Source organism: Mustelus asterias, chromosome 25, assembly GCF_964213995.1.
Source record: "Mustelus asterias chromosome 25, sMusAst1.hap1.1, whole genome shotgun sequence".
Classification (NCBI taxonomy): domain Eukaryota; kingdom Metazoa; phylum Chordata; class Chondrichthyes; order Carcharhiniformes; family Triakidae; genus Mustelus; species Mustelus asterias.
In genome coordinates this window covers 41,648,456-41,673,868 of record NC_135825.1, presented here as the reverse complement: position 1 = coordinate 41,673,868, position 25,413 = coordinate 41,648,456, and the positions used below count along the sequence as shown (strand labels likewise).

At 50.4% G+C, this 25,413-nt stretch overlaps 1 protein-coding gene across 2 annotated transcripts in view; it reads left to right on the top strand.

Annotated features, from left to right (window-relative positions):
- LOC144511903 (lysine-specific demethylase 5B-like) overlaps positions 1-25,413 on the top strand; it is a 371,069-nt gene that overhangs the window by 118,154 nt on the left and 227,502 nt on the right. For both annotated transcript variants that reach the window (XM_078242346.1, XM_078242347.1), the window contains exon 11: positions 14,751-14,913. In XM_078242346.1, coding sequence (XP_078098472.1) covers positions 14,751-14,913 — 163 coding nt within the window. The remainder of the gene's footprint in view (positions 1-14,750; positions 14,914-25,413) is intronic.

The following is a 25,413-nucleotide window of genomic DNA, read 5'->3' as shown; positions in this document are numbered from 1 at the left end:
ACAGAGACACAAAGTCAAGTTACAGAATACTGATTAGAATGCGAATCCCTACAGCCAACCAGATCTTAAAGATACAGACAATGTGGGTGGAGGGAGCATTAAGCACAGGTTAAAGAGATGTGTATTGTCTCCAGACAGGACAGCCCGCAAGTCCAGGAGGCAAGCTGTGGGGGTTACTGATAATGTGACATAAATCCAACATCCCAGTTTAGGCCATCCTCATGTGTGCGGAACTTGGCTATCAGTTTCTGCTCAGCGACTCTGCGCTGTCGTGTGTCGTGAAGGCCGCCTTGGAGAACGCTTACCTGAAGATCCAAGGCTGAATGCCCGTGACTGCTGAAGTGCTCCCCCACAGGGAGAGAACAGTCTTGCCTGGTGATTGTCGAGTGGTGTTCATTCATCCGTTGTCGTAGCGTCTGCGTGGTTTCCCCAATGTACCATGCCTCGGGACATCTTTTCCTGCAGCGTATCAGGTAGACAACGTTGGCCGAGTTGCAAGAGTAGGTACCGTGTACCTGGTACCATGTACACGGTACCTACTCTTGCAACTTGGCCAACTAATTAACCTGTGCTTAATGCTCCTTCCACCCACATTGTCTGTATCTTTAAGATCTGGTTGGCTATAGGGATTCGCATTCTAATCAGTATTCTGTAACTTGATTTTGTGTCTCTGTGCCCTGTTTGAGAGCACATTTCCACTCCACCTGACGAAGGAGCAGCGCTCCGAAAGCTAATGGTATTTACTACCAAATAAACCTGTTGGACTTTAACCTGGTGTTGTTAAAACTCTTACTGTGTTCACCCCAGTCCAACGCCGGCATCTCCACACCATTAATAAAAGGAGACAGTATGATTGGAGGCCGGTGTCCAGTGGCACACCACAGGAATCAGTGCTAGGTTCATTATTGTTCGTGTTACAACGTAGTTACAAACAACGTAGATGAGAATGTAGGGGGAGATCATGAGTAAGTTTATGGAGGACACAAAGATTGGCAGGATGGTTAATAGTGAGGAAGAAAGTCTTGGGTTGCAGGAAGATGTAGATGAGTTGGTCAGAATGGAAGTTCAGTGGTAGATGGAATTTAATCTTGAAAAGAACAAGATGATGCACTTTGAAAGGAGTAACAAAACAAGGGAGTACTCAATGAATGGCAGGACACTAGGAAGCTCAGAGGAACAGAGGGATTTTGGGTTGCTTGTCAACAGATCCCTGAAAGCGATAAGTTAGGATACTAGGGTAATGAAGAAGGCATACAGGACACTTGCCTTTATCAGTCATGGCATAGATTATAAGAGTTTGGAGGTTATGTTGGAGGTGAACAAAACTTTGGTTAGGCCACAGCTGGAGTCTACTGTTCCAGTCACCTCACAATAGGGGGGATGTGATTGCACTGGAGAGGGTGCAGAGGAAATTAACCAGGATGTTACCATAGAACCATTGAATCCCTACAGTGCCAGAGGAGGCCATTTGGTCCATTAGGACTGCACCAACTCTCTGAAAGAGCATCTTACTGAGGCCCATCCCCCTACCCTATTCCTGTAACCCCCCCACATTTACCATGGCCAATCCACCTAACCTGCATGTCTTTGGACTTTGGGAGGAAACTGGAGCACCTGGAGGAAACCCATATGGACATGGAGAGAACGTGCAAACACCACGCAAACAGTCACCCAAGGCCAGAATCGAACCTGGGTCCCTGATGCTGTGAGGGAGTGCTGAGCACTGTGCCACCAGATAGGATGCCTGGGATGGAGCATTTGAGTGATGAAGAAAGGCCAGATAGGCTCGGGTTGTTTTCTTTAGAACAGATAAGGCTGTGGGGGGAACTGATTGGGTATATAAGATTGAGGGGTATGGACGGGTGGATAAGAAACAGCTGTTTCCCTTAGTTGAAGGGTCAGGAACGAAACGGCATAATTTTAAGGTGAGGGGCAGGAGGTTTAGAGGAAATCGGAGGGAAATGTTTTCATCCAGAGGGTGGTGAGAGTCTGGAATGCACTGCCTGGGAGCTAGTAGAGGTGGGAAATCGCTCAATCTTCAAAAAGTACCTGGATGAGCACTTGAATGTCGTAACATTCAAGGCAAAGTGCTGGAAAGTGGGAATACAGTAATTTTGTCGGTGCAGTCTCGATGGGCTGAAGGGCCTCTTCTGTCTAGGCTCTGACACCATCCTTATATCAGCACTAAAGGTTAATTCTGTTGAAAGGTTATTGACCTAAACATTAACTTTTTTCAGATTAGCACCACCTGCTGTATTTGGCTTCTATATTCTTGCGATGTGCATTACTACCTGAATGGCTGTAAATTGTGAGTTGGGAATGTGCAGGGGGACCTGGGTGTCCTTGTGCACCAGTTACTGAAGGTAAGCATGCAGGTGCAGCAGGTGGTAAAGAAGGCAAATGGTATGTTGGCCTTCGTAGTGAGAGGTTTCGACTACTGGAGCAGGGATGTGTTTTGCAATTATTCAGGGCCTTGGTGAGTATGTTGTGTGCAGTTTTGGTCTCCTTTTCTGTTTTCCTGCTCTCGCGGGACTGCAGCGAAGATTTACCAGGCTGATTCCGGGAATGGCGGGACTAATGTATGAAGAGAGATTGACTAGGTTTGGATTGTTTTCGCTGGAGTTCAGGCGAATGAGGGGGGGGGATCGCATAGTGACTTATAAAATTCCAACAGGACGAGACAGGGTAAATGCAGGGAGGATGTTCCCGATGGTGGGGGAGTCCAGAACCAGGGGTCACAGTCTGAGGATTCGAGGTAGACCATTTAGGATGCGGATGAGGAGATATTTCTTCACCCAAAGAGTAATGAGCCTGCAGAATTCATTACCACAGGAAGTAGTTGAGGCCAAAACATTGAATGTATTCAAAAGGTGGCTAGATATAGCACTTGGGGCGAGTGGGATCAAAGGTTATGTGGAGAAAGCAGGATTAGGCTATTGAGTTGGAAGATCAGCCATGACCTTAATGAATGGTGAAGCAGGCTCGAAGGGCCAAATGGCCGCCTCCTCCTATCTTCTATGTTTCTATGTGATTCAGACTGAGGCAGTGTTGAGTGGAACTCCATGGAGGTGTTTGTCTTGGAACCTTGTTGTTTTCAATCTACACTTTTCTTTGGATCCAGACTCCAAGTGGAAGCCTGAAAAAAATGCTAATGACATTAAAATACAGAGTGGTGCAGAGGGACGTCGCTAAAGATCTGTGGATTTAGCTCGAGTTTACAACTGTAGAAGGAAGTGGCAAATCATAATGTTCATAATGCGTATTTAATATTGCTTGGAAAAATGCACACAAGCATTCATGTCAGAATTGCAGGTAACATGGGATTTAAATTAAAGCGGTTAACCACTGTTAAAACAGCATTAATTGAAATGATACAAATGCAATAACTGCATTTTAAAATGGTCAGTGAGGCCATTTGAATATTGTTTGCGCCTCAAATACTTCATAAGTATTATGTTTGGTAAATCTTAGTTTTATGAGGTTATAACTAAGAGTGTGAAGTCTTGTGGCACACTGATAGCATCCCTACCACTGGGCAAGAAGCTTCGGGTTCACGTCTCACTTCAGGACTTGATGGCCAAGGAAGGTGGATGCATAATGTGGTGAAACAGGTTAATTTTAGCCTGTAAATCTTTTCAATTCACCTGATGGCAAGCAGTAGAGTGTGGAAGAGTTTCTTGATTGGCCATACTGCAGAAAGCAATGGCTAACCACCGCAGTACTTTGCCAAGCATAATGATGGACCAATCCAATGGAGGTCAATAGTTGTGAAGTCCATAGTTGCTAGAGGGCATGCTACCTGAAGGAGGAGGAGAAACCCACAGGGTAGATCGGGGTAATCTATGGCTTTTCAACGAGAATTCGTAAGGTGCCATACAAGGGTTATTAGACCTCTAATCAAACCGCTACAAAGTCAAGTTTAGTAGGGACAAATGTAAAATAATTCATTTTGGAAGGTCCAATGCATGTAAGAATTATGCAGTAAATGGTAGAACCCTTAGGAGTATTGACAGGCAGCGAGATCTAGGCGTATATGTTCACCGATCACTGAAAATGGCAACGCAAGTGGATAAGGCCTTCATCGGTCGGGGCATTCAGTATAAAAATTCGCAGGTCATACTGTAGCTGTACAGAACCTTAGTTAGGCCTCATTTAGAATATTGTGTACAATTCTGGTCGCCACACTACCAGAAGGATGTGGATGCTTTGGAGAAGGTACAGAAGAGATTTACCAGGATGTTGCCTGATCTGGAGGGTATTAGCTATGAGGAGAAGTTGGATAAACTTAGTTTGTTCTCACTGGAACAACAGAAGTTGAGGGGTGACCTGATAGAGGTCTACAAGATTGAGTGGCACGGACAGAGTGGATAATCAGATGCTCTTTCCTAGGGGACTAATAGGTTTAAGATGTGGGGGGGGAAAATTTAGAGGAGGTGTGCAAGGCAAGTGTTTTTACACACGGGTGGTGAATGTCTGGAATGCGCTGCCCGGGGAGATGGTGGGAGCAAGTACGATCGCGGCATTTTAAGGGGCAACAAGATGAATACATGAATAGGATGGGGATGGAAGGATACACACTCCATAAGAGTTTTAGTTTAGGCAGAGATAATGATTGACATAGGCTTGGAGGGCTGAATGGCCTGTTCCTTGTTCAGTAAAAAGGACTGAAACCGGTTGGACCACCTGACATTGACCCAGGAAATGAACACAGCAAAACCAGCCCTGTCGACCCTGCAAAATCCTTACTAACATTTGGGGGCTTGTGCCAAAATTGGTAGAGCTGTTTCACCGAATACTCAAGCAACAGCCTGATGTAGTCATACTCACGGAATCATACCGCACAGAATCATACCGCACAGATAATATCCCAGATATCACCATCCCTGGATATGTCCTGTACCACCGGCAGGGGCTGTGGGCCATCAACAGCAGCAGAATTGTACTCGACCCCAATCTGTAATCACATGACCTGGCATAATCCCCACTCTACCATGGTCACCAAGATAGGGAATCAACCTGGGTTTAGTGAAGAGTGCAGGAGGGCATACCAGGGGCAACACAGGCATATCTAAACATGAGGTGTTAACCTGGTGAAACTACAAACCGCATAAGCAGCAAGAAATTATATGGAGCTACGTGTTTCCACAACCAATAGATCAAATTGTCAGATTCAGTCATGAATGGTGGTGAACAATTAAACAACTGGCTGGAGGAGGAAACTCCACACATATCCCGACCCTCAATGATGGAGGAGCCCAGTACATCAGTGCAACAGACAAGGCTGAAGCATTAACAACAACCTTCAGCCAGAAATTCAGAGTGGATGAGCCAACTTGGCCTCCTCCGGAGGTCCCCAGCATCACAGATGCCAGTGTTAAGCTAATTTGATTCATTCCACAGTATATCAAGAAACAGTTGAAAGCGGACTGCAAAGATGATGGGCCCTGACAATATTCCAGGAATAGCACTGAAGACCTGCGCTCCAGAAGTTGCTGCATCCTTAGCCAAGCTGTTCCATTTCAGCAACGATACTGGCATCTACCCGACAAGGTGTAAAATTGTCTAGGTATGTCCTGTATACAAAATGCTGGACAAATCTTGTCTGCCAATTACCGCCCTATCAGTCTACACTTGATCATCAGTAAAATGATGGAAGGGATCATCAACAGAGCTATCAAGTGCCACTTGCTTCGCGATAACCTGCTCACTGGCACTTAGCGTTGGTTCCACTGGGGCCACTCACTCCTGACCTCATTACAGCCTTGGTTCAAACATGGACAAAAGAGCTGAATGTCAGAGGTGAGGTAAGAATGATTGCCCTTGACATCAAGGCAGTAGTTGATTTGAGAGGGCTCAAACAAGTCCTATCAAAACTGGAGTCAATAGGAATCGCGATAACCCGCTGGAGTTATATCAGCATAAAGGAAGATGGTTATGGTGGTTGGAGGTCAATCATCTCAGTTCCAGGACATCACTGCAGGAGATTCTCAGGGTAGTGTCTGAGGCCCAGCCATCTTCAGCTGCTTCATCAATGGCCTTCATTCCATCATTAGGCCAGAAGTGGGGATGTTCACTTATGATTGCCCAATGTTCAACCCCAATTCATGACTCCTTAGATACTGAAGCAGTCCATGTCCAAATGCAACAAGACCTGGACAATATACAGGCTTGGGCTGACAAGTGGCAAGTAATATTTGTGACGGCAATGACTGTCTCCAACAAGAGAGAATCCAACTATCTCCCCATGGCATTCAGTGGCATTTTATTTGCTGAATTCCCCACTATCAGCATCCCGGGGTTACCAGAAACTGGACTGGCCTAGCCATATAAATACTATGGCTAAAAGAGGTTAGCGGCTAGGAATCCTGGAGCAGGTATCTCACCATCTGACTCCCCAAAGCTTGTCCTCCATCTACAAAACACAACTCTAGGGTATGATGCAATACTCTCCTCTTGCCTGAATGAGTGCAGCTCCAACAACACTCAAGAAGCTCAACACCTTCTGGGATAAAGCATTCACAAATATTCACTGCTTCCACTACCGACGAACAGTGGCAGCATTGTGTACCATTTACAAGATGCAGTGCAGGAACTCACCAAGGCTCCTTAGACAGCACCTTCCAACCCCACAACTGCTGCCTTCTAGAAGGACAAAGGCAGCAGACACATGGGAATACCACCACCTGGAAGGTCTCCTCTAAGTCACCACCATCCTGAATTATAAATATCACCATTCCATCACCATTGCTGAATCCCTTCCTAAGAGCACTGTTGTTGTATGCACCAGATGAACTGTCGTGGTTCAAAAAGGCAGCTCACCACAACCTTCTTGAGGACAATTAGGGATGGGCTATAAATGCTGGCCTTGTCAGCAAAGCCCACATTGCATGAATTTTAATTTCAAATAGGCAACTATAGGTCTATTAGTTAATCAGGGATAAAACTCATGGGCGCTTGGAGAGGTTTTAGTGAATTAAGGAGAGCCATGCAGGTTTGTAAAAGGCAGATCACACTTGACTAACCTAGTTCATTTTTGATGATTGTAGTGGATGTTGTCTGTACAGATTTTATGAAAGCATTTGACGAGGTACCATGAAAAAAGGCTTGATAAAATTAAGGCCTATGGAATAAGAGAGCCTGTGTCTCAAGGATAAAAATTTGTCTTGAGGATGGAAAGCAGGCAACAGTTGTGGTCGATAGTTTTTTTTGGGCTGGGATGGTAGACAATGGTGTTCCCCAAGGATCAGTGCTTTTTTTGCTATATGTAGATTGCTTAGATCTAGGAATATGGAGTAAAATTTCAAAATTTGCCACTGATATGAAACTTGGCCACAATTATAGAACTACATTGAGTTAGGAAAGATGTGAAGCTCCATGAGGGTGCAGAGCAGATTTACCAGAATGATTCCCATCGATGGATGTTTAGCTGCAAGGTTAGGTTGGAAAGGCTGGAATTGTTCTCCTTGGAGCAAACGACATTGAGGGGAGATTTAATAGAGGTGTGCAAAATTATGACATGCTGAGATGAGGTAGACTGGGCAAAATTCTTCCCATTAGCTGATGGACAAGAGATGCTGGGGAATATGATGAAGACCTTTATCTGCCCTTGAGGGTGGTGGAAGCAGAAAAATAAATTTGAAATGGAAATTTGATGAGCAGGTGAAGGAAATAAACTTGAAGGGTTGCAGGGTTCGAGTGGGAGAGTGGGCCTGACTAGATTGTTCTGCAGGAGCTGGTATGGACTTGATGGCCTGAATGGCTGCCTCCTGTTATGTAAATTACCCTGACTCACGTATTTAGGGATAATTTTTTTTTATTCATTCAAGGGATGTGGGAGTCGCTGGCTGGGCCAGCATTTATTGCCCATCCCTAATTGACCATTTCAGAGGGCACTTAAGAGTTCTTGCTGTGGATTTGGAGTCACATGTAAGCCCGACCAGGTAAGGACAGCAGATTTCCTTCCCTAAAGGGCATTAGTTTACCATATGGGTTTTTATGATAACTGTTTCATGGCCACCATTAGACTTAGAATTCCGATTCTTTTATTGAATTCGAATTGCACCATCTGCTGTGCTGGGATTCGAACCATGGTCCCCAGAGCATTAATCTGGGTCTCTGGATTACTAGTCCAGTGACAATACCACCACATCTCCACCTCCCCATATATTGACTTGGATTGAGAATTGGTTAATAAGCAGAAAACTTGGTTGGCAGACCTAACTAGTCGGGTACTTGGTGTTCAGGTGAGAGATTAATCCTCAATCAATGTCATTGACTTAGCGTTTGCTGACAATAGAAATTTGGGTGGGAATTATCCTGTGAAAAGGATGCAAGAAGGCTGAAAAAGGTTTTAGCCAATTTAAGTGATTGGGTAAATGTATATGTAATATAGTAGAGGTTATTGTTTGTTAGGGAAAAATGGAAAACAATGTTTTTTAATGGTGAAACTGGGAAATGTTGATATTGGGTGTAGTTGTATGCAAATTATAGAACGAAGATGTGCACGTAGCACCCGATAATTTTTTTAAAAAATGTAGTTTTGACCTCCTTATCATTGGAAAGAAGTATTTACCTTGAGGGAGTGCAATGTTAGTTTACTGGACAGCTTCCTGGGACGAGGTGGTTTCCTTAAGAGATTGAGTAGATTTGTCTTCGACTTTTGAGATATAGGACGTGATCTAATTGAAGCATGTAAGATTCTATCCTATTTCATTAAGTTCCTTAAGAGACTGACAAACGTAGATGCTGAGATAACTTGAATCCTGACAGGGGAATCGAGAATTCGGCCATCTTGAACTGAGTTGCAAACTTTCTTCACTCAAAGGACTTTTGGAGATTCTCAATGACTAAATATCCACACCTATCTGGGATAGAGAATTGCAGAATCACCGTTCTTTCAGATAGGTCAATGGATTTTTGGGTGCTAAGGGAATCGAGGGAAATGGAAGTAGGTGGGAAGTTGGCATTGAGTAGGGCTGCTGATGTACAAGGAGATGTGGGCTTCTGGAGGAATGGGCTTTGAGGGACTGTATATTCTCCATTTATCTTGTTCAGCAGTTATGGTGAAACTTGAATGGGCAGACGAATTGGTAATAACGTTTCATGTATGCAATTTTTGATGAACTGTTGTTTACAAATTATAGTGTGCTGACTTATAATACCTTTGCAACGTAAATGTGCACAATTGGATACCACATCATGAGAATGGAAAGCTAAGGGGGTTTAAATTTTGTGGTCTGTTGGTGACATCAAGCTTGGGTTTGTGATGGTTGCCAGGTGGCAGACCTGACTAAATTGGAGGAAAATCATTTTCTCAAAATGATAAATATTTACTTTGAGCACTGCAATTTTGGCAAGTCACCCAATACGAAATTCAGTTATTAAATGCTTCACAACTGTTTGTAGTTCTGTCTTTGCTTGTGACCCCTCTGTCTCTCTGGCATGTGCTCTTTCTTGCTCCTGCTCTCTCGCGAGTGGTCTCTGGCTCTTTCTCGTGGTGTCTCTTTGTCTCAACGCTCGTGCTCTCCGCGCCTCGCCCCGCTGGCGCTCTCCGCCCCTGCCCCCGCTGGCGCTCTCCGCCCCTGCCCCCGCTGGCGCTCTCCGCCCCTGCCCCCGCTGGCGCTCTCCGCCCCTGCCCCCGCTGGCGCTCTCCGCCCCTGCCCCCGCTGGCGCTCTCCGCCCCTGCCCCCGCTGGCGCTCTCCGCCCCTGCCCCCCGCTGGCGCTCTCCGCCCCTGCCCCCGCTGGCGCGCTCCGCCCCTGCCCCCGCTGGCGCTCTCCGCCCCTGCCCCCCGCTGGCGCTCTCCGCCCCTGCCCCCGCTGGCGCTCTCCGCCCCTGCCCCCGCTGGCGCTCTCCGCCCCTGCCCCCCGCTGGCGCTCTCCGCCCCTGCCCCCGCTGGCGCTCTCCGCCCCTGCCCCCGCTGGCGCTCTCCGCCCCTGCCCCCCGCTGGCGCTCTCCGCCCCTGCCCCCCGCTGGCGCTCTCCGCCCCTGCCCCCCGCTGGCGCTCTCCGCCCCTGCCCCCCGCTGGCGCTCTCCGGCCCTGCCCCCCGCTGGCGCTCTCCGCCCCTGCCCCCCGCTGGCGCTCTCCGCCCCTGCCCCCCGCTGGCGCTCTCCGCCCCTGCCCCCCGCTGGCGCTCTCCGCCCCTGCCCCCCGCTGGCGCTCTCCGCCCCTGCCCCCGCTGGCGCTCTCCGCCCCTGCCCCCCGCTGGCGCTCTCCGCCCCTGCCCCCAGCTGGCGCTCTCCGCCCCTGCCCCCCGCTGGCGCTCTCCGCCCCTGCCCCCGCTGGCGCTCTCCGCCCCTGCCCCCCGCTGGCGCTCTCCGCCCCTGCCCCCCGCTGGCGCTCTCCGCCCCTGCCCCCCGCTGGCGCTCTCCGCCCCTGCCCCCCGCTGGCGCTCTCCGCCCCTGCCCCCCGCTGGCGCTCTCCGCCCCTGCCCCCCGCTGGCGCTCTCCGCCCCTGCCCCCCGCTGGCGCTCTCCGCCCCTGCCCCCGCTGGCGCTCTCCGCCCCTGCCCCCCGCTGGCGCTCTCCGCCCCTGCCCCCCGCTGGCGCTCTCCGCCCCTGCCCCCCGCTGGCGCTCTCCGCCCCTGCCCCCCGCTGGCGCTCTCCGCCCCTGCCCCCCGCTGGCGCTCTCCGCCCCTGCCCCCCGCTGGCGCTCTCCGCCCCTGCCCCCCCCCGCTGGCGCTCTCCGCCCCGGCCCCCCCCGCTGGCGCTCTCCGCACCTCCCCCCCGCTGGCGCTCTCCGCACCTCCCCCCCGCTGGCGCTCTCCGCCCCTGCCCCCCGCTGGCGCTCTCCGCCCCTGCCCCCCGCTGGCGCTCTCCGCCCCTGCCCCCCTCTGGCGCTCTCCGCCCCTGCCCCCCGCTGGCGCTCTCCGCCCATGCCCCCCGCTGGCGCTCTCTGCCCCTGCCCCTCGCTGGCGCTCTCCGCCCTGCCCCCCGCTGGCGCTCTCCGCACCTCCCCCCCCGCTGGCGCTCTCCGCCCCGGCCCCCCCGCTGGCGCTCTCCGCCCCTGCCCCCCGCTGGCGCTCTCCGCCCCTGCCCCCCCCGCTGGCGCTCTCCGCCCCGGCCCCCCCCGCTGGCGCTCTCCGCCCCTGCCCCCCGCTGGCGCTCTCCGCCCCTGCCCCCCGCTGGCGCTCTCCGCCCCTGCCCCCCGCTGGCGCTCTCCGCCCCTGCCCCCCGCTGGCGCTCTCCGCCCCTGCCCCCCCCGCTGGCGCTCTCCGCCCCTGCCCCCCCGCTGGCGCTCTCCGCACCTCCCCCCCCGCTGGCGCTCTCCGCCCCTCCCCTCCCCCCCCCCCCAGCTGGCGCTCTCCGCCCCTCCCCTCCCCCCCCCCCCCCCCCCCCGCTGGCGCTCTCCGCCCCTCCCCTCCCCCCCCCCCCCCCCCGCTGGCGCTCTCCGCCCCTCCCCTCCCCCCGCTGGCGCTCTCCGCCCCTCCCCTCCCCCCCCCCCCCCCCCCCCCCGCTGGCGCTCTCCGCCCCTCCCCTCCCCCCCCCCCCCCCCCCCCCGCTGGCGCTCTCCGCCCCTCCCCCCCCCCCCCCCCCCGCTGGCACTCTCCGCCCCCCCCCCCCCCGCTGGCGCGCGCCGCCCCCTCCCCCCCGCTGGCGCGCGCCGCCCCCTCCCCCCGCTGGCGCGCGCCGCCCCCTCCCCCCGCTGGCGCGCGCCGCCCCCTCCCCCCGCTGGCGCTCTCCGCCCCTGCCCCCCGCTGGCGCTCTCCGCCCCTGCCCCCCGCTGGCGCTCTCCGCCCCTGCCCCCCGCTGGCGCTCTCCGCCCCTGCCCCCCGCTGGCGCTCTCCGCCCCTGCCCCCCGCTGGCGCTCTCCGGCCCTGCCCCCCGCTGGCGCTCTCCGCCCCTGCCCCCCGCTGGCGCTCTCCGCCCCTGCCCCCCGCTGGCGCTCTCCGCCCCTGCCCCCCGCTGGCGCTCTCCGCCCCTGCCCCCCCCGCTGGCGCTCTCCGCACCTCCCCCCCCGCTGGCGCTCTCCCCCCCGCCCCTGCCCCCCGCTGGCGCTCTCCGCCCCTGCCCCCCGCTGGCGCTCTCCGCCCCTGCCCCCCGCTGGCGCTCTCCGCCCCTGCCCCCCGCTGGCGCTCTCCGCCCCTGCCCCCCCCGCTGGCGCTCTCCGCCCCTGCCCCCCCCGCTGGCGCTCTCCGCCCCTGCCCCCCCCGCTGGCGCTCTCCGCCCCTGCCCCCCCCGCTGGCGCTCTCCGCCCCTGCCCCCCCGCTGGCGCTCTCCGCCCCTGCCCCCCCCGCTGGCGCTCTCCGCACCTCCCCCCCCCCCCCCCCCCCCCCGCTGGCGCTCTCCGCCCCCCCCCCCCCCGCTGGCGCTCTCCGCCCCTGCCCCCCGCTGGCGCTCTCCGCCCCTGCCCCCCGCTGGCGCTCTCCGGCCCTGCCCCCCGCTGGCGCTCTCCGCCCCTGCCCCCCGCTGGCGCTCTCCGCCCCTGCCCCCCGCTGGCGCTCTCCGCCCCTGCCCCCCGCTGGCGCTCTCCGCCCCTGCCCCCCCCGCTGGCGCTCTCCCGCACCTCCCCCCCCGCTGGCGCTCTCCCCCCCGCCCCTGCCCCCCGCTGGCGCTCTCCGCCCCTGCCCCCCGCTGGCGCTCTCCGCCCCTGCCCCCCGCTGGCGCTCTCCGCCCCTGCCCCCCGCTGGCGCTCTCCGCCCCTGCCCCCCCCGCTGGCGCTCTCCGCCCCTGCCCCCCCCGCTGGCGCTCTCCGCCCCTGCCCCCCCCGCTGGCGCTCTCCGCCCCTGCCCCCCCCGCTGGCGCTCTCCGCCCCTGCCCCCCCCGCTGGCGCTCTCCGCCCCTGCCCCCCCCGCTGGCGCTCTCCGCACCTCCCCCCCCCCCCCCCCCCCCCCCCCGCTGGCGCTCTCCGCCCCCCCCCCCCCCGCTGGCGCTCTCCGCCCCTCCCCCCGCTGGCGCTCTCCGCCCCTCCCCCCCCCCCCCCCCCCCCGCTGGCACTCTCCGCCCCCTCCCCCCCGCTGGCGCGCGCCGCCCCCTCCCCCCGCTGGCGCGCGCCGCCCCCTCCCCCCGCTGGTGCGCGCCGCCCCCTCCCCCCCGCTGGCGCGCGCCGCCCCCTCCCCCCCGCTGGCGATCGCCGCCCCCTCCCCCCCCCCGCTGGCGCGCCCGCCCCTCCCGCCCCCGCCGGCGCGCTCGCCCCTCCCGCCCCCGCCGGCGCGCTCGCCCCTCCCGCCCCCGCCGGCGCGCTCGCCCCTCCCGCCCCCGCCGGCGGGCTCGCCCCTCCCGCCCCCGCCGGCGCGCTCGCCCCTCCCGCCCCCGCCGGCGCGCTCGCCCCTCCCGCCCCCTGCCGGCGCGCTCGCCCCTCCCGCCCCCGCCGGCGCGCTCGCCCCTCCCGCCCCCGGCGCGCTCGCCCCTCCCGCCCCCGCCGGCGCGCTCGCCCCTCCCGCCCCCGCCGGCGCGCTCGCCCCTCCCGCCCCCGCCGGCGCGCTCGCCCCTCCCGCCCCCGCCGGCGCGCTCGCCCCTCCCGCCCCCGCCGGCGCGCTCGCCCCTCCCGCCCCCGCCGGCGCGCTCGCCCCTCCCGCCCCCGCCGGCGCGCTCGCCCCTCCCGCCCCCGCCGGCGCGCTCGCCCCTCCCGCCCCCGCCGGCGCGCTCGCCCCTCCCGCCCCCGCCGGCGCGCTCGCCCCTCCCGCCCCCGCCGGCGCGCTCGCCCCTCCCCCCGCGCCTGCCGGCGCGCTCGCCCCTCCCGCCCCCGCCGGCGCGCTCGCCCCTCCCGCCCCCGCCGGCGCGCTCGCCCCTCCCGCCCCCGCCGGCGCGCTCGCCCCCCCCCCCCCCGCGCCTGCCGGCGCGCTCGCCTCTCCCCCCCGCCAGCACGCTCGCCCCTCCCGCCCCCGCCGGCGCGCCCGCCCCTCTCCCCCCTGCCGGCGCGCTCGCCCCCGCTGGCGTGCTCGCCCCTCCCTCCCCCCCCGGCGCCAGCCCCCTCGGCCCTGCCCTGCCCTGTTTTGATCCACTTGAAACCACAATTGCTTTGCAGTAGAAGTGATGGAAATCGTTAATATCTTCCAGGACAAACTATCCTATCCATGTCCTAATAAGATAACTCGTTTTGCCTATTAGAAATTCTGCTTCTTAGAGTATAAATATTAGTCTCAAACTGGGATTCTATTTAGCTGGTCATTTGAATCCAGTATGTTGGATTTATAAGCATCCCAGTGGGTTCATTTCCCTGGAGATGTTCCATAAAGCCAATTGATTGTGGCTTTGTTCCACTCTCTTGAGTTGAAACCATGTGATGGGTAAAATTATCGGCCAGTTTGCAGTTCTGAAGCTCGTATAAATCATCATATGCAAAATTATGAAAATATACAACAGCTGCAAGAAAATGCTTTGGTTGTGTCGGGCAGAAACCTTGAGAGCTGCTCATTGCTGAAATCAGAAAAAGGTGGGGAGGAAGAAAAACATTATCCAATCTGCTCGTGGGTTAAATGCTTCACTTAAAGGTAATTTATCCTATAAACCTATCTTGGTCTGACCTGGGCTGCCTCTCACTGTTGCTTGGTCTGACCTGGGCTGCTTCTTGCTGTGTAGTCTGGGCTGCTCTTGCTAGCTCGTGTTCTGGGTAGCTCGTGCTATGAACGCAGGACGTAAACTACACACATTCGATCTTGCAGAATTATTTCATAAACCTCCTACCTCTGGTCAGTAATTTAATGAAACCCTCCTGGTCGTTTGCTTACATAGTTTTCATCAGCTTTCCAAAAACAGTGGTGCTTATTAATCTCAACTTCATGGATTCTAACTTTCTTTTAAAACTAATTAGGGGAGAGCCTAAGACATGGTATGGAGCACCAGCATACGTGGCAGAACAGCTGGAGAATGTTATGAAGAGACTGGCGCCTGAGCTGTTTGAATCCCAGCCTGACCTTCTGCATCAGCTGGTCACCATCATGAACCCTAACACTTTGATGGCTCACGGAGTGCCAGTACGTATTGCAGATCTCCTTGGAGCCCTGAGATCCTGATTTCAAACTTAGATTTTATGCTTTAAAGAGGGATTACTGGTGATGTACCTAGCATTGTCCATTTGATGTCAAGCTTTAGAAAATAGTTTTTCGGCATAGTTGGGGAGGGTGGCCTTAGAATATTTAAGAAAAAAATTAAGTCATTGTATTAGATAATCCAGTAAAATTAAGAAAAACATGGCAACATCTTTTGAGAGTTATAGTATATTTATGTAGATTATATCCATTGAATAAAATCTGTTGGGTAACTTTCATTGCAATATACAATTCTATGGCCAGAATAAATTGGCTGATTCATGAATTAACAGTATTTATACAGCGCTGTAGAGGTTTGCCAAGATGTCACTATTCCAGTACTGGATGATTTGCTGTGTCTGCTTTGTGTATTTTGCCCTTCTTTCTCTTTCCACCCTCATCCCCAAATAATGTTCCTGCCGAACAGTAAAATTATAATCCTAAAGTTAATTTTTTGGTTTAAAAAAATTAGTTTAAAGTTTTAAATCATTATGTATTTGGCATCATAAAATGCAAAGGTATAGCAAGAGCTTTCTTTCCTGTGCCTCCATGTGCAGCTGGTATCAATCGAGATTTAAAAAAACTAAAATTAGCTGAGCTTCATGCCATGTGGGACCATCTTGTTCAGGTGCTATTCAGATGCATTTCTAAATGAGGATTCATTCCCCAAGACATTACCCCGCTACGTTCTAACTTTTTTGAAAGTACTTAGTTGGCTGTGAAACAATTTGAGATGTCCTGAGGTCATAAAAAATGATTTTTTAAATGAAGTTGGTGGTCTTTTCCAATATTTTACTTTAAAAAAACACAAATCCATGTTCCTTTCGACTTTGCTTTTGCACTTTGTTTGCTCTTAGTGTCTAATTGCTCTAGCTCACCTCTGTTCATCTCTTGAATTGGCTCAGCTTTGACATTGCCATCCTTTAAGAGTTGCATTGAATAATGTAGAATTTTGTTAGCAATTAATGAATGACAATTAAGCTCACTGGTGGACAATTTATGGAAGTTTGAAGCTCAGCAAAGTTGAAGTGACATTCACTCATGCCATTTTTGATACATGGTCTCATTTGGTTCTTTCTGCAAGGATATCTTGAAATTTATACACTGCAAAGTCTGGGGTCCAGTGGAAGTAATTGAAGTTATATCCCACTTCATCTCAAAAGGCATTGAGTTCACTCACAAAATAGTTCAGTTCAGATCTTTCCAGTATGCAGCCTGATACCAGAGCCAAGAAATGACTAAAATATCAGCATTTTTAACCTAAATATTGGTGATGCAAATATGGATGATAAACAACCTTTTAAACCAGGCAGTAGTACAAATGGAATTTCAAATTGTGATCAGCAGATCCTTTTGATCAATAGCATTTATCTAGTTTTGCACTAATCTGCTAACTTGTATAAACATGTTTTATGCCACGTTACCATTATCTCTTTTTGGACTAGCAAAGCATTAAACTCCAAACAAAGTTGATAACAGGCTGAAGCAAAAGGTTTCATATTTCGCTCAATAATTTTGAATAAATTTAGATGCCTCTGTAATCTTGAAGACTTCTGCAAAAGCTTTTCTAAAATAATTGTCATCGAATTTATATTCTACTTGATCTAATCTTTTCACAGCCCTGAGGTTTCTAACGCATGTTGAAAGATGTGGAACACCTTCTGTTTGGAGCTCACAATTTAGAATGATCTGGAAAACTATTATATGCCATATGTTGAAACTTTAATATCGATTTTATGTAAGCTGGGTGTAATAATCGTACTGAGGCCAGTCTTCCATCACTAATCACCCTTGTATTTACAGCGATACCTGAACACCTTTCATTGACGACAGAGAGCAGATTGGTCCAGAGCCTATTGACTGTCGGCCTGTGGAGCCAGCTGGTTTTAGAACCACATTAAAAACCCCATTGCTCCTTCCCTCTTGAGTGAGCCTAATAGGGCAACTCATATTCAATGATGCCCATGGTGGCCATTATAACATCCCTCCCTCCTCAAGTCTGTTTCTTCCCCCATACTCCTGTCACGGGGATGGGGGTTGGGGGGGGGGGGTCTTCTCTCTCACATGGCTTTGGGTCAATGGGAGGCAGGATCGGATCGGGAATGTAAAGCAGATCAGAGATCTTTGCTTCCAAAGGGAGCACTGTAAAGCCACTGATTATGGCTGCTCTTGAGGTCTCGCTTCAGTAGGTTGCTTCTGCTTCCATTTCAGAATCTGTGTCCTCATCACCTGGAGGGGCAGGCGTGGGGTCAACTGAGACTCTGTGCTGGCAGTGGTCGTCCCTATGGCTGGTAATTAGGCGTGTACTGGCACGTGCTCCCTACTTCTGAGATGGTTTGCGTGTTCCTTGACAATTTTGCCCTGTACTTGAATCTTATAAGACATGGGGCTGTTTTCTCTGTTATGGTCCTGCGACCCAACTGAGGCCACCCCCAAAGTTCCTCACGTGAACTGGGTCGCTAGTTTTGAATGTTCTGTCTCCTTAAAGAATCATGGTTCTCTTATCCTCCTTGCCAGGTTTGGGAAAAATAGGCTTAGTCTTGTCTGAAGCCTCCGTCCCATTAATACTTCTGCTGGAGCGATAATATCTAAAAATCGCCAGTTTGGTCTCTATGGACACTGGAGGTTGCTTCTTCACGTCGAGCTTAAAAGTCTGCACTGCACATTCAGCCAGCCCATTTGATGATGGGTGATGTGATTCTATCTGAATGTGTCTGATTCAGTTGGAAAGCATGAAGGCCTGAAGCTCTAGTAAAGGCAGTGCCGTTGTCAACGATCAGGACTTCTGGTGTCCTGTGAGTGCAGAAACTTTGTTGTAGTTTCTCTATGGTAGCATGGTAAGTGGTGGAGTTCATACGATGTATCTGTAACTATTTGACATGCTGTTGACCATGATCAGGAACATGGAGCCCAAAAAAAGGCCCGGTGAAATCTACATGCACTCGCACCCTATCAGGTCACTCCCTTGGATGTAGGAGGGCTGAGGGGGGAGTGTGTGTTTTTGATTCTATTGGCATGACTCACACTGTCTAACTAAGCCAGTAATGTCTGCTTCACGGCTGGGCCACCATATGTAGCTTTGTCGAGGACCAACATTGGCTTTGTTTAAAATACCTATAGAACCTCATACTATTGGTTCCCAGTCACACTTATTTTGACTATAATGTATTGTTATAAAGCAGAGGTAGATCCCCCTTGTGAGAACTAACACTGAAACACCCAAAGAGGAGTACCTCGCCCTATAATCTGTAAAAACAAATGTGTGAAGTGGTATGACCTGTTCTTTAGCAACGTCGAGTGACTAAATAAAAAATAAATCTCGACACTCACTCTAAAATCAACGCGTAACAATTTATTTATCTGACTAACTGTGCACAACTTAACTAAACTATTAACAAACCGAATAAATCCCTTCTAACTTAGTATTCCCGAATGAAACAAGATCCTAATGGTATGCTGTTCAAATAAATGCAATTCCCACTCATTAACAAAATTAGAATTTAGTCACTCTCTAAATTATAACCAGGTTTGTGTCTTCCGAAAGATCCTGGGCTTTCTGTGTTGATTCTTCTGTCTGCAACTTCTTTCTTCTTTGGTACCTTTGCTATCCAGATGGTGTTGTCTCAGACATAGATGAAGCTATGAGAGCCAGCAATACACTCTCTCTCTCTCTCTCTCTCACTCTCTCACTCTCTAACACTCTTTTAAAAACTCTTTAAATTTTAGGTTTTTGGGATCCAAGTGGCTGATTCAAATTGATTGGCTAAATTCAAAAGCCTGTTGTCTTGGTAAAAACTGTTGCTCGGCCTTTCGAAACAAATTTTTCAATTTGGGCTCTCTATGTACTTGAATTTTCATTCTCTAAGCACAGAAAAAGCACCACCTTTTAACGGGACCATGCAATGCTGTCACTCCAGCATTTTACAATTTTACAAATTCTAACTTCTGACCTCCCAATCTACAATTACTCTAACCACCTTCACAACACCCCCCCCTTAAGAAAAAAATGAACCATCACGATGAAATGATGGCTTCATTTTCTTTTCTTTTCAAACCTTTACCTCATTATATTACTCGATCCATAGCTCATTAATCTAGAGTTTCACGATTTATACTAATTCTATTTATTGAACACTACCATTTCTAACTTGTATAAACACTTTTGTTTTAAACTCGCGATAAAGCATCAGCGATAATATTTTCACGACCCCCAACTTATACAATCTGTAAACTAAATGCTTGTAAAATGAGACTCCCAACGAAATAAACTGGTGTTCTTGTCCTTAAATTTTCCAGAAATGTCAAAGGAGTGTGATTGGTGAACACAGTTGTCTCTGATGCATTGTTTGCAATGTAAACATTAAAATGTTGTAAGGCCATTGCCAAACTCAGTAACCTTTTTTCGATGGTTGAATATTTTTTCTGGTGGATATTGAGTTTTTTGGAAAAATAACCGATTGGCCTTTCAATTCCACAATCATCCTCCTGTAACAACACAGCTCCAACCCCTACATCGCTTGCATCGATGGCGACTTTGAAGGGTTTTAAAAGATTTGGCGTGGCTAAAATGGTTGCGGTGGTTAACCCTGCTTTTAAATTCTCAAATGCCTCCTGGCATTGTTCTGTCCACTGAAATTTCAAGTTCTTTTATTAACAAATCTGTCAACGGTGCCACTATGCTACTAAAGTTTGGTATAAATTTCCTGTAGAATCCGCTCAATCCCAAAAATTGTAGCAGTTCCTTCTTCGAGGATGGTTTTGGAGATTTCTCAATGGCCTTTGTCTTCATGTTTCTTAGTGTCATCTGTCCATGTCCAATGTTGTGCCCTAAGAATGTCACTTCTGCCGTCGCAAATTCTGTTTTTGCCAAGTTCATGGCCAACTTTGCCTTCCATAGTCTCTCGAAAGCTCTGCCAAATGCTCTGTGTGATCTTTCTATGAATGACTAAAGATCACTAAGTCATCTATGTGGACAGCACAATCCTGCAACAACTCTTTATAAGCCTTTGTAAAGTGGCTGGCTTTTTTCATCCCAAAGAGCATTACTTTAAATTGATATAACCCATTTGGGGTTACAAAAGCAGAAACTTCTTTTGCTCTCTCTGACAAAGGTACTTCGCAGTAACTGCGAAGTAAGTCCAACTTTGATGTTTGTGGCTTGTCCTACTTTTTCTACACAATCCTCCAGCCTTGGAGTTGATTGAGTCAGATTTAGTCTCAGCATTGACCTTCCGATAATCTACACAACCGTTGAGTACCTTCAGGTTTGGGAACCGACACAATCTGTGAACTCCACTCGCTTTGACTCGACTCTGTGATGTCTTTTTGTAACATTGCTTCCGCTTCCTTCTGAACCTGCGCTGCTTTGAGAGGATTAAGCTGGTAGTGGTGATGTTTTATTGGAACTGCATTACCTATGTCAACCTCATGTACTTTGGCATTAGTCCTCCCCATTCTATTTCTGCATAGGTCTTCAAAACACTAACAAGTCTTTCAATTCAGTTCTCTCTTCCTGGCACAGATCGCTCACAACCTATTCCATTCCTTAAGGGCTTCTTCATTATTTAATTCATTCTGAAGCACATCAAAATTCAAATCATCTGGATTTGAATCCTCAAGCTGAGTGGCAGTAACTAATACCTGTTTCTCTGGTTCCCTTTCCCTAAAAATATTGTTTCAGCATGTTCACGTGATATACCCTATAATTGTTTTTCTATCTGGCATCTTTATCAGATAATTCACCTGACTTAACGTCTCAATCTGATAGGCACCACCAAACCTTGCTTTGATGAGATTTCCTACCATGGTAATAGAACCAATACTTTATCCCCACGGGCAAACGTACAAATTTTAGATTTCTTATCTGCTTCTTGCTTCATTAGGTGCTGTGCCACTTCAAATGTTGTCTAGCTAATTCACCTCATCTGTTTAATCTTTCTCTCACCTCAGATACATAATCTAACTGTGAGATCTCTGACTTGGGACCTATCATCTTTTTCTTAATTAATTTTAAAGGCCCTCTTACTTTTTGTCTGAATATCAATTGAAATGGAGTAAACTGAGTAGATTCATTTGGAGCATCTCTGATAGCAAATAATATAAATGGCATACCTTTATCCCAATCCTTTGGGTAATCCTGGCAATAAGCTTTCAAAATGGTCTTTAGGGTCTGATGCCACCTTTCCAATGCTCCATCACCTCCTTAAATAATTTAGCAGTAAGATTGGACCCTTGGTCTGACTGAATCTTCCTGGGTAATCCATAATGGGTAAAGAAAGTGAGCAACTCCTCCGTAACCTTTTTTGCCTTGACATTCCGTAATGGAATTGCTTCTGGAAACCTGGTAGGCACATCCATTACGGTTGGTAAATACTGGTTCCCACTTTTGATTTTGGGGAGAGAACCTGTACAGTCAATTATAACCCGTGTAAAAGGTCTTCAAATGCAGGAATTGGCATCAAAGGAGCTGGTTTTATCACTGCCCGTGGCTTTTCTACCATCTGACATGTACGACAGGTACACAAAATTCAATCACAAACAGGCCTTTTGGAACTTCCAAGCCTGAACCGATCATGATGTCTGCCTAAACCAAAACCGTATGCACTTATGGAGTCAGTATCCTTCCCCTAAAAAGAGGACAGGTACACAAAATTCAATCACATCTTTATGTAATCCAGGCTAATAAAATTGCTTCTGTATCTTTGCCTGAGTCTTCCTCACTCCTAGATGACCTCGAAGAACAGTACAGCACAGGAACAGGCCTTTTGGCCTTCCAAGCCTGAACCGATCATGATGTCTGCCTAAACCAAAACCGTATGCACTTATGGAGTCAGTATCCTTCTATTCACATTCTATTCATGTATTCATCTAGTTGCCCCTTAAATGCCGTTATCGTACCTGCTCCCACCACCTCCCCGGACAGCGTGTTCCAGACATTCACCACCCTCTGAGTAAAAAACATATTGCCTCGCAAATCTCTAAACTTTTCCCCACGCATCTTAAACCCATGTCCCCAATACTTGACTTTTCTACTCTATCCATACCACTCATAATCTTGTAAACCTCGATCAGGTCACCCCTCAACCTCCGTCGTTCCAGTGAGAACAAACCGAGTTCATCCAACCTCTCCTCATAGTTAATTCCCTCCAGACCAGGCAAAATCCTGGTAAACCTCTTCTGTACCCTCTCCAAAGCATCCACACCCTTCTGGTAGTGTGGCGATCAGAATTGTACACAATGTCTAGATGAGGCCTAACTAAGGTTCTGTACAGCTGCAGCATGACCTGCAAATTTTTATACTGAATGCCCTGACCAATGAAGGCAAGCATGCCGTATGTCTTTTTGACTATCTTATACATCCGCATTGCTGCTTTCGGTGATGGGTGGACATGTACGCCCAGATCTCTCTGCCTGTCAATACTCCTAAGGGTTCTGCCATTTACTGTATAATTCCTACATGCATCGGACCTTCCAAAATGCATTATCTCACACTTGTCTACATTAAACTCCATCTGCCATTCCCCTGCCCAATCTTGCTGTATCTTCTGACAATCCTCTTCACTATCCGCAATTCCACCAATTTTTGTGACATCTGCGACCTTACTAATCAGACCAGCTACATTTTCCTCCAAACCCTTTATATATTATATATGTGTGTGTGTATATTACCCCCTGCAGGTGTGCGTGTGCTACCTGCAATACTTCCTGTCTGTATTCCACCGGCAACACAATGTGGTGAACTTGTGCCCATTTCCCATCTGCACTAACCTGCCAAGGTCTCCATTTCCACCTTAAAGATTTAATACTTTATATAATAGCTTTCTGGAACACACTATCAATTCCTTTTCCGAGTCGGCTTTATGCTATATATCCTTTATCGTCTCATCTTTTGTTGTCGCTTCATTAATCTTTCACAACTAAGCATCACTGCCTGATCCCTCTACCTACTTAGGATTTTTCTTTACCATCTCCTCAAACAAGAGTGTCAGCTAACTGGACCTCAACTCCTTCATCTTTTTCTTTTGCTCTCCTTTCCTGTTTTAACTTATGGCTGTGGGATCTTGTCACCACACAGTTCAGGAAAATTCCAGGGTATTTTTCTTTTAACTACTCAGTTCCCTTTTTGTTTTTGGCTTTTCCACTACAATGACGGTTTCCATGGCCGTCCTTTCCCAAGCAACTGGTGTAGGAGTTTTAACATGGTTGTCAGATCTGGCTGAAGCTTGTCATCGTACTTCGCCAACCCCAATAATGATTGCACTTGAGATACGTTCTCTAGTCCAGGGGCCTTCACAATGGCCTCCTCCTTCTTGGGTGCCTTGTGTAGACCTTCACCATCGATTATTAGGCCCAACTAATCGATGCTGAATGTCTACACAAGGCCCATCGATTACTTGGAGTCTCTAAAGAACTCTCATTTCTCCCTTTTTACTTGCAGGCTGTACTCCTGCAACCATCTGAGGGTTTCTTCTAAATCTTCAAAAGCTCCTTTTCGGTGGAGTCCCTAAACAAGATATTGTCCAGATAACACTGGACTCCTGGCAACCCATTTAGTGTTGGTCTATGGTCCTCTGGAATAGAGCCAGCGCCGACATGATGCCAAATGAAAGTCACTTGTAATGAAAAAGTTTGATTAATCAGTGGTGGCATGGGACTCCTCCCCTTGAGCACATTCTTACACTTGTCCAGGACATCTTGTCTTGTTTTTGAATCTACCAGCCGATCAATGTCATCTCAATTTAATTTCAATTTTTGTAACCAAGAGCATCCAAATAAAGGACGGTGGTCCTCTTTAACTATATGCAGTGGTAACTCTGCACTCTGACCCCTTAGCTGTACTTTCATCAGTGTATCGCCCTTCAGTGGCACCACTTGTTCCATGTACGTATGTAGAGTAATCTAAGCAGGCTTCAGCGGCCATGTACTTAATTTTTCCTTTTACACTGAATCGGGAATCAATGACACCGTATTGATAGGATATTTAACCGAAATTCAGTTGATTTTGACTCCTCTCCTTCCTCTACAAATTCGGCTGACTCCCCGGATAGGATTTTCCGGCTGTGCTTGCCCCAAACCTTCTCTCTGCATTGTGCCCAGCAGTTTTGGGTAATGTGACCCGCTCGCTTACATCCGTGCCATTGAACTTCACGGGTCCAACATGTGGACTCTTTTGGCCAGACTGCCACATTGTGCAGTTGGCACCACACTCTGCTGACCTTCTGCTACTTTATGTACTTGGGCATCGACCCCCAATTGTGTTGCCTTGTTGGTGACCAACTCCATTGCAGTAGCTATTTCAAAAGGTACCTTGAAATCCAGCATTTCTTCAATAGCCTCCATTGGATGGCTTCATGATGGAGGCCACAAAATAAACGGCCCCGCAAAGCATCCTGGAGAAAACCTCCGTATCCACAGTGCTCTGCCAATCTTTTTTAAAAAGGCCACAAATTGAGCAATGGACTCACCTTCCTGCTGTACCTGTTTATGAAAAGGAAAGTGTTCCACAATCATAAGTGGCTTGGATGCAAAATGGTTTTCCAACACCACACAGTTCCCAGTTTTTTCTGGTTGCACCAAACTCCTGAGGGTTGCAAAAATCTTCCTTCCAATGGTGCTCTCAAAAACCGGTACCGCTAGGTTTTCATTCACTTTATTTGCTTTCAAATAGGAATGAAAATGTTCGATATATAGGATCCAACTTTCTGTTTCCTCATTAAGCAATCCCATTGCTCTGAATTGGTTCGCCATTTTATTTTCCCGCCAGCAGGAGATTTTCCTGCCACTCGCGTTTCAGTAGCCGCTTGCCAAGTCCCCTCATTTCACGCTTCTCATGCCAGCCACTCCCTTACCGACTGTGCTAGTGATCCTCCCACTAATTTTTCTGTCGACCGCAGACAGAATCCCCTCACAACAGCTCTCCATGACGCTTAAGGCTGTTCTCTATAAGTATACCATGCTTCCTCCTCAATCTGCACAGTATTCGATGTCTGGGCGCCATCTGATCATCTTCCCCCTTCTGAAAAATGACAGTAACACACACTCTGTGGGTTGTGACTCAGCCTCATCGCCAGTTCATATAAGTATTATAGAATTATCATAGACTCCTACCATGCAGAAGAAGGCCATTCAGCCCATTGAGTCTGCACTGACCACAATCCCATAACCTGATTGTTACCAGGCTCTATCCCCATAACCCGATACATTTACCCTAACTAGTCTCCCTGACACTAAGGGGCAATTTTCCATGGCCAATCCACCTCACCTGCACATTTTTGGACTGGGAAGAAACCGGAGCACCCAGAGGAAACCCATGCAGATGCAGGGAGAATGTGCAAACTCTGCACAGACCATGACCCAAGCCGGGAATCAAACCCGGGTCCTTGGCACTATGAGGCAGTTGACCATGCCACCCTGTTATGTTTGGGTCTAATTAATAACAGTTAGAAG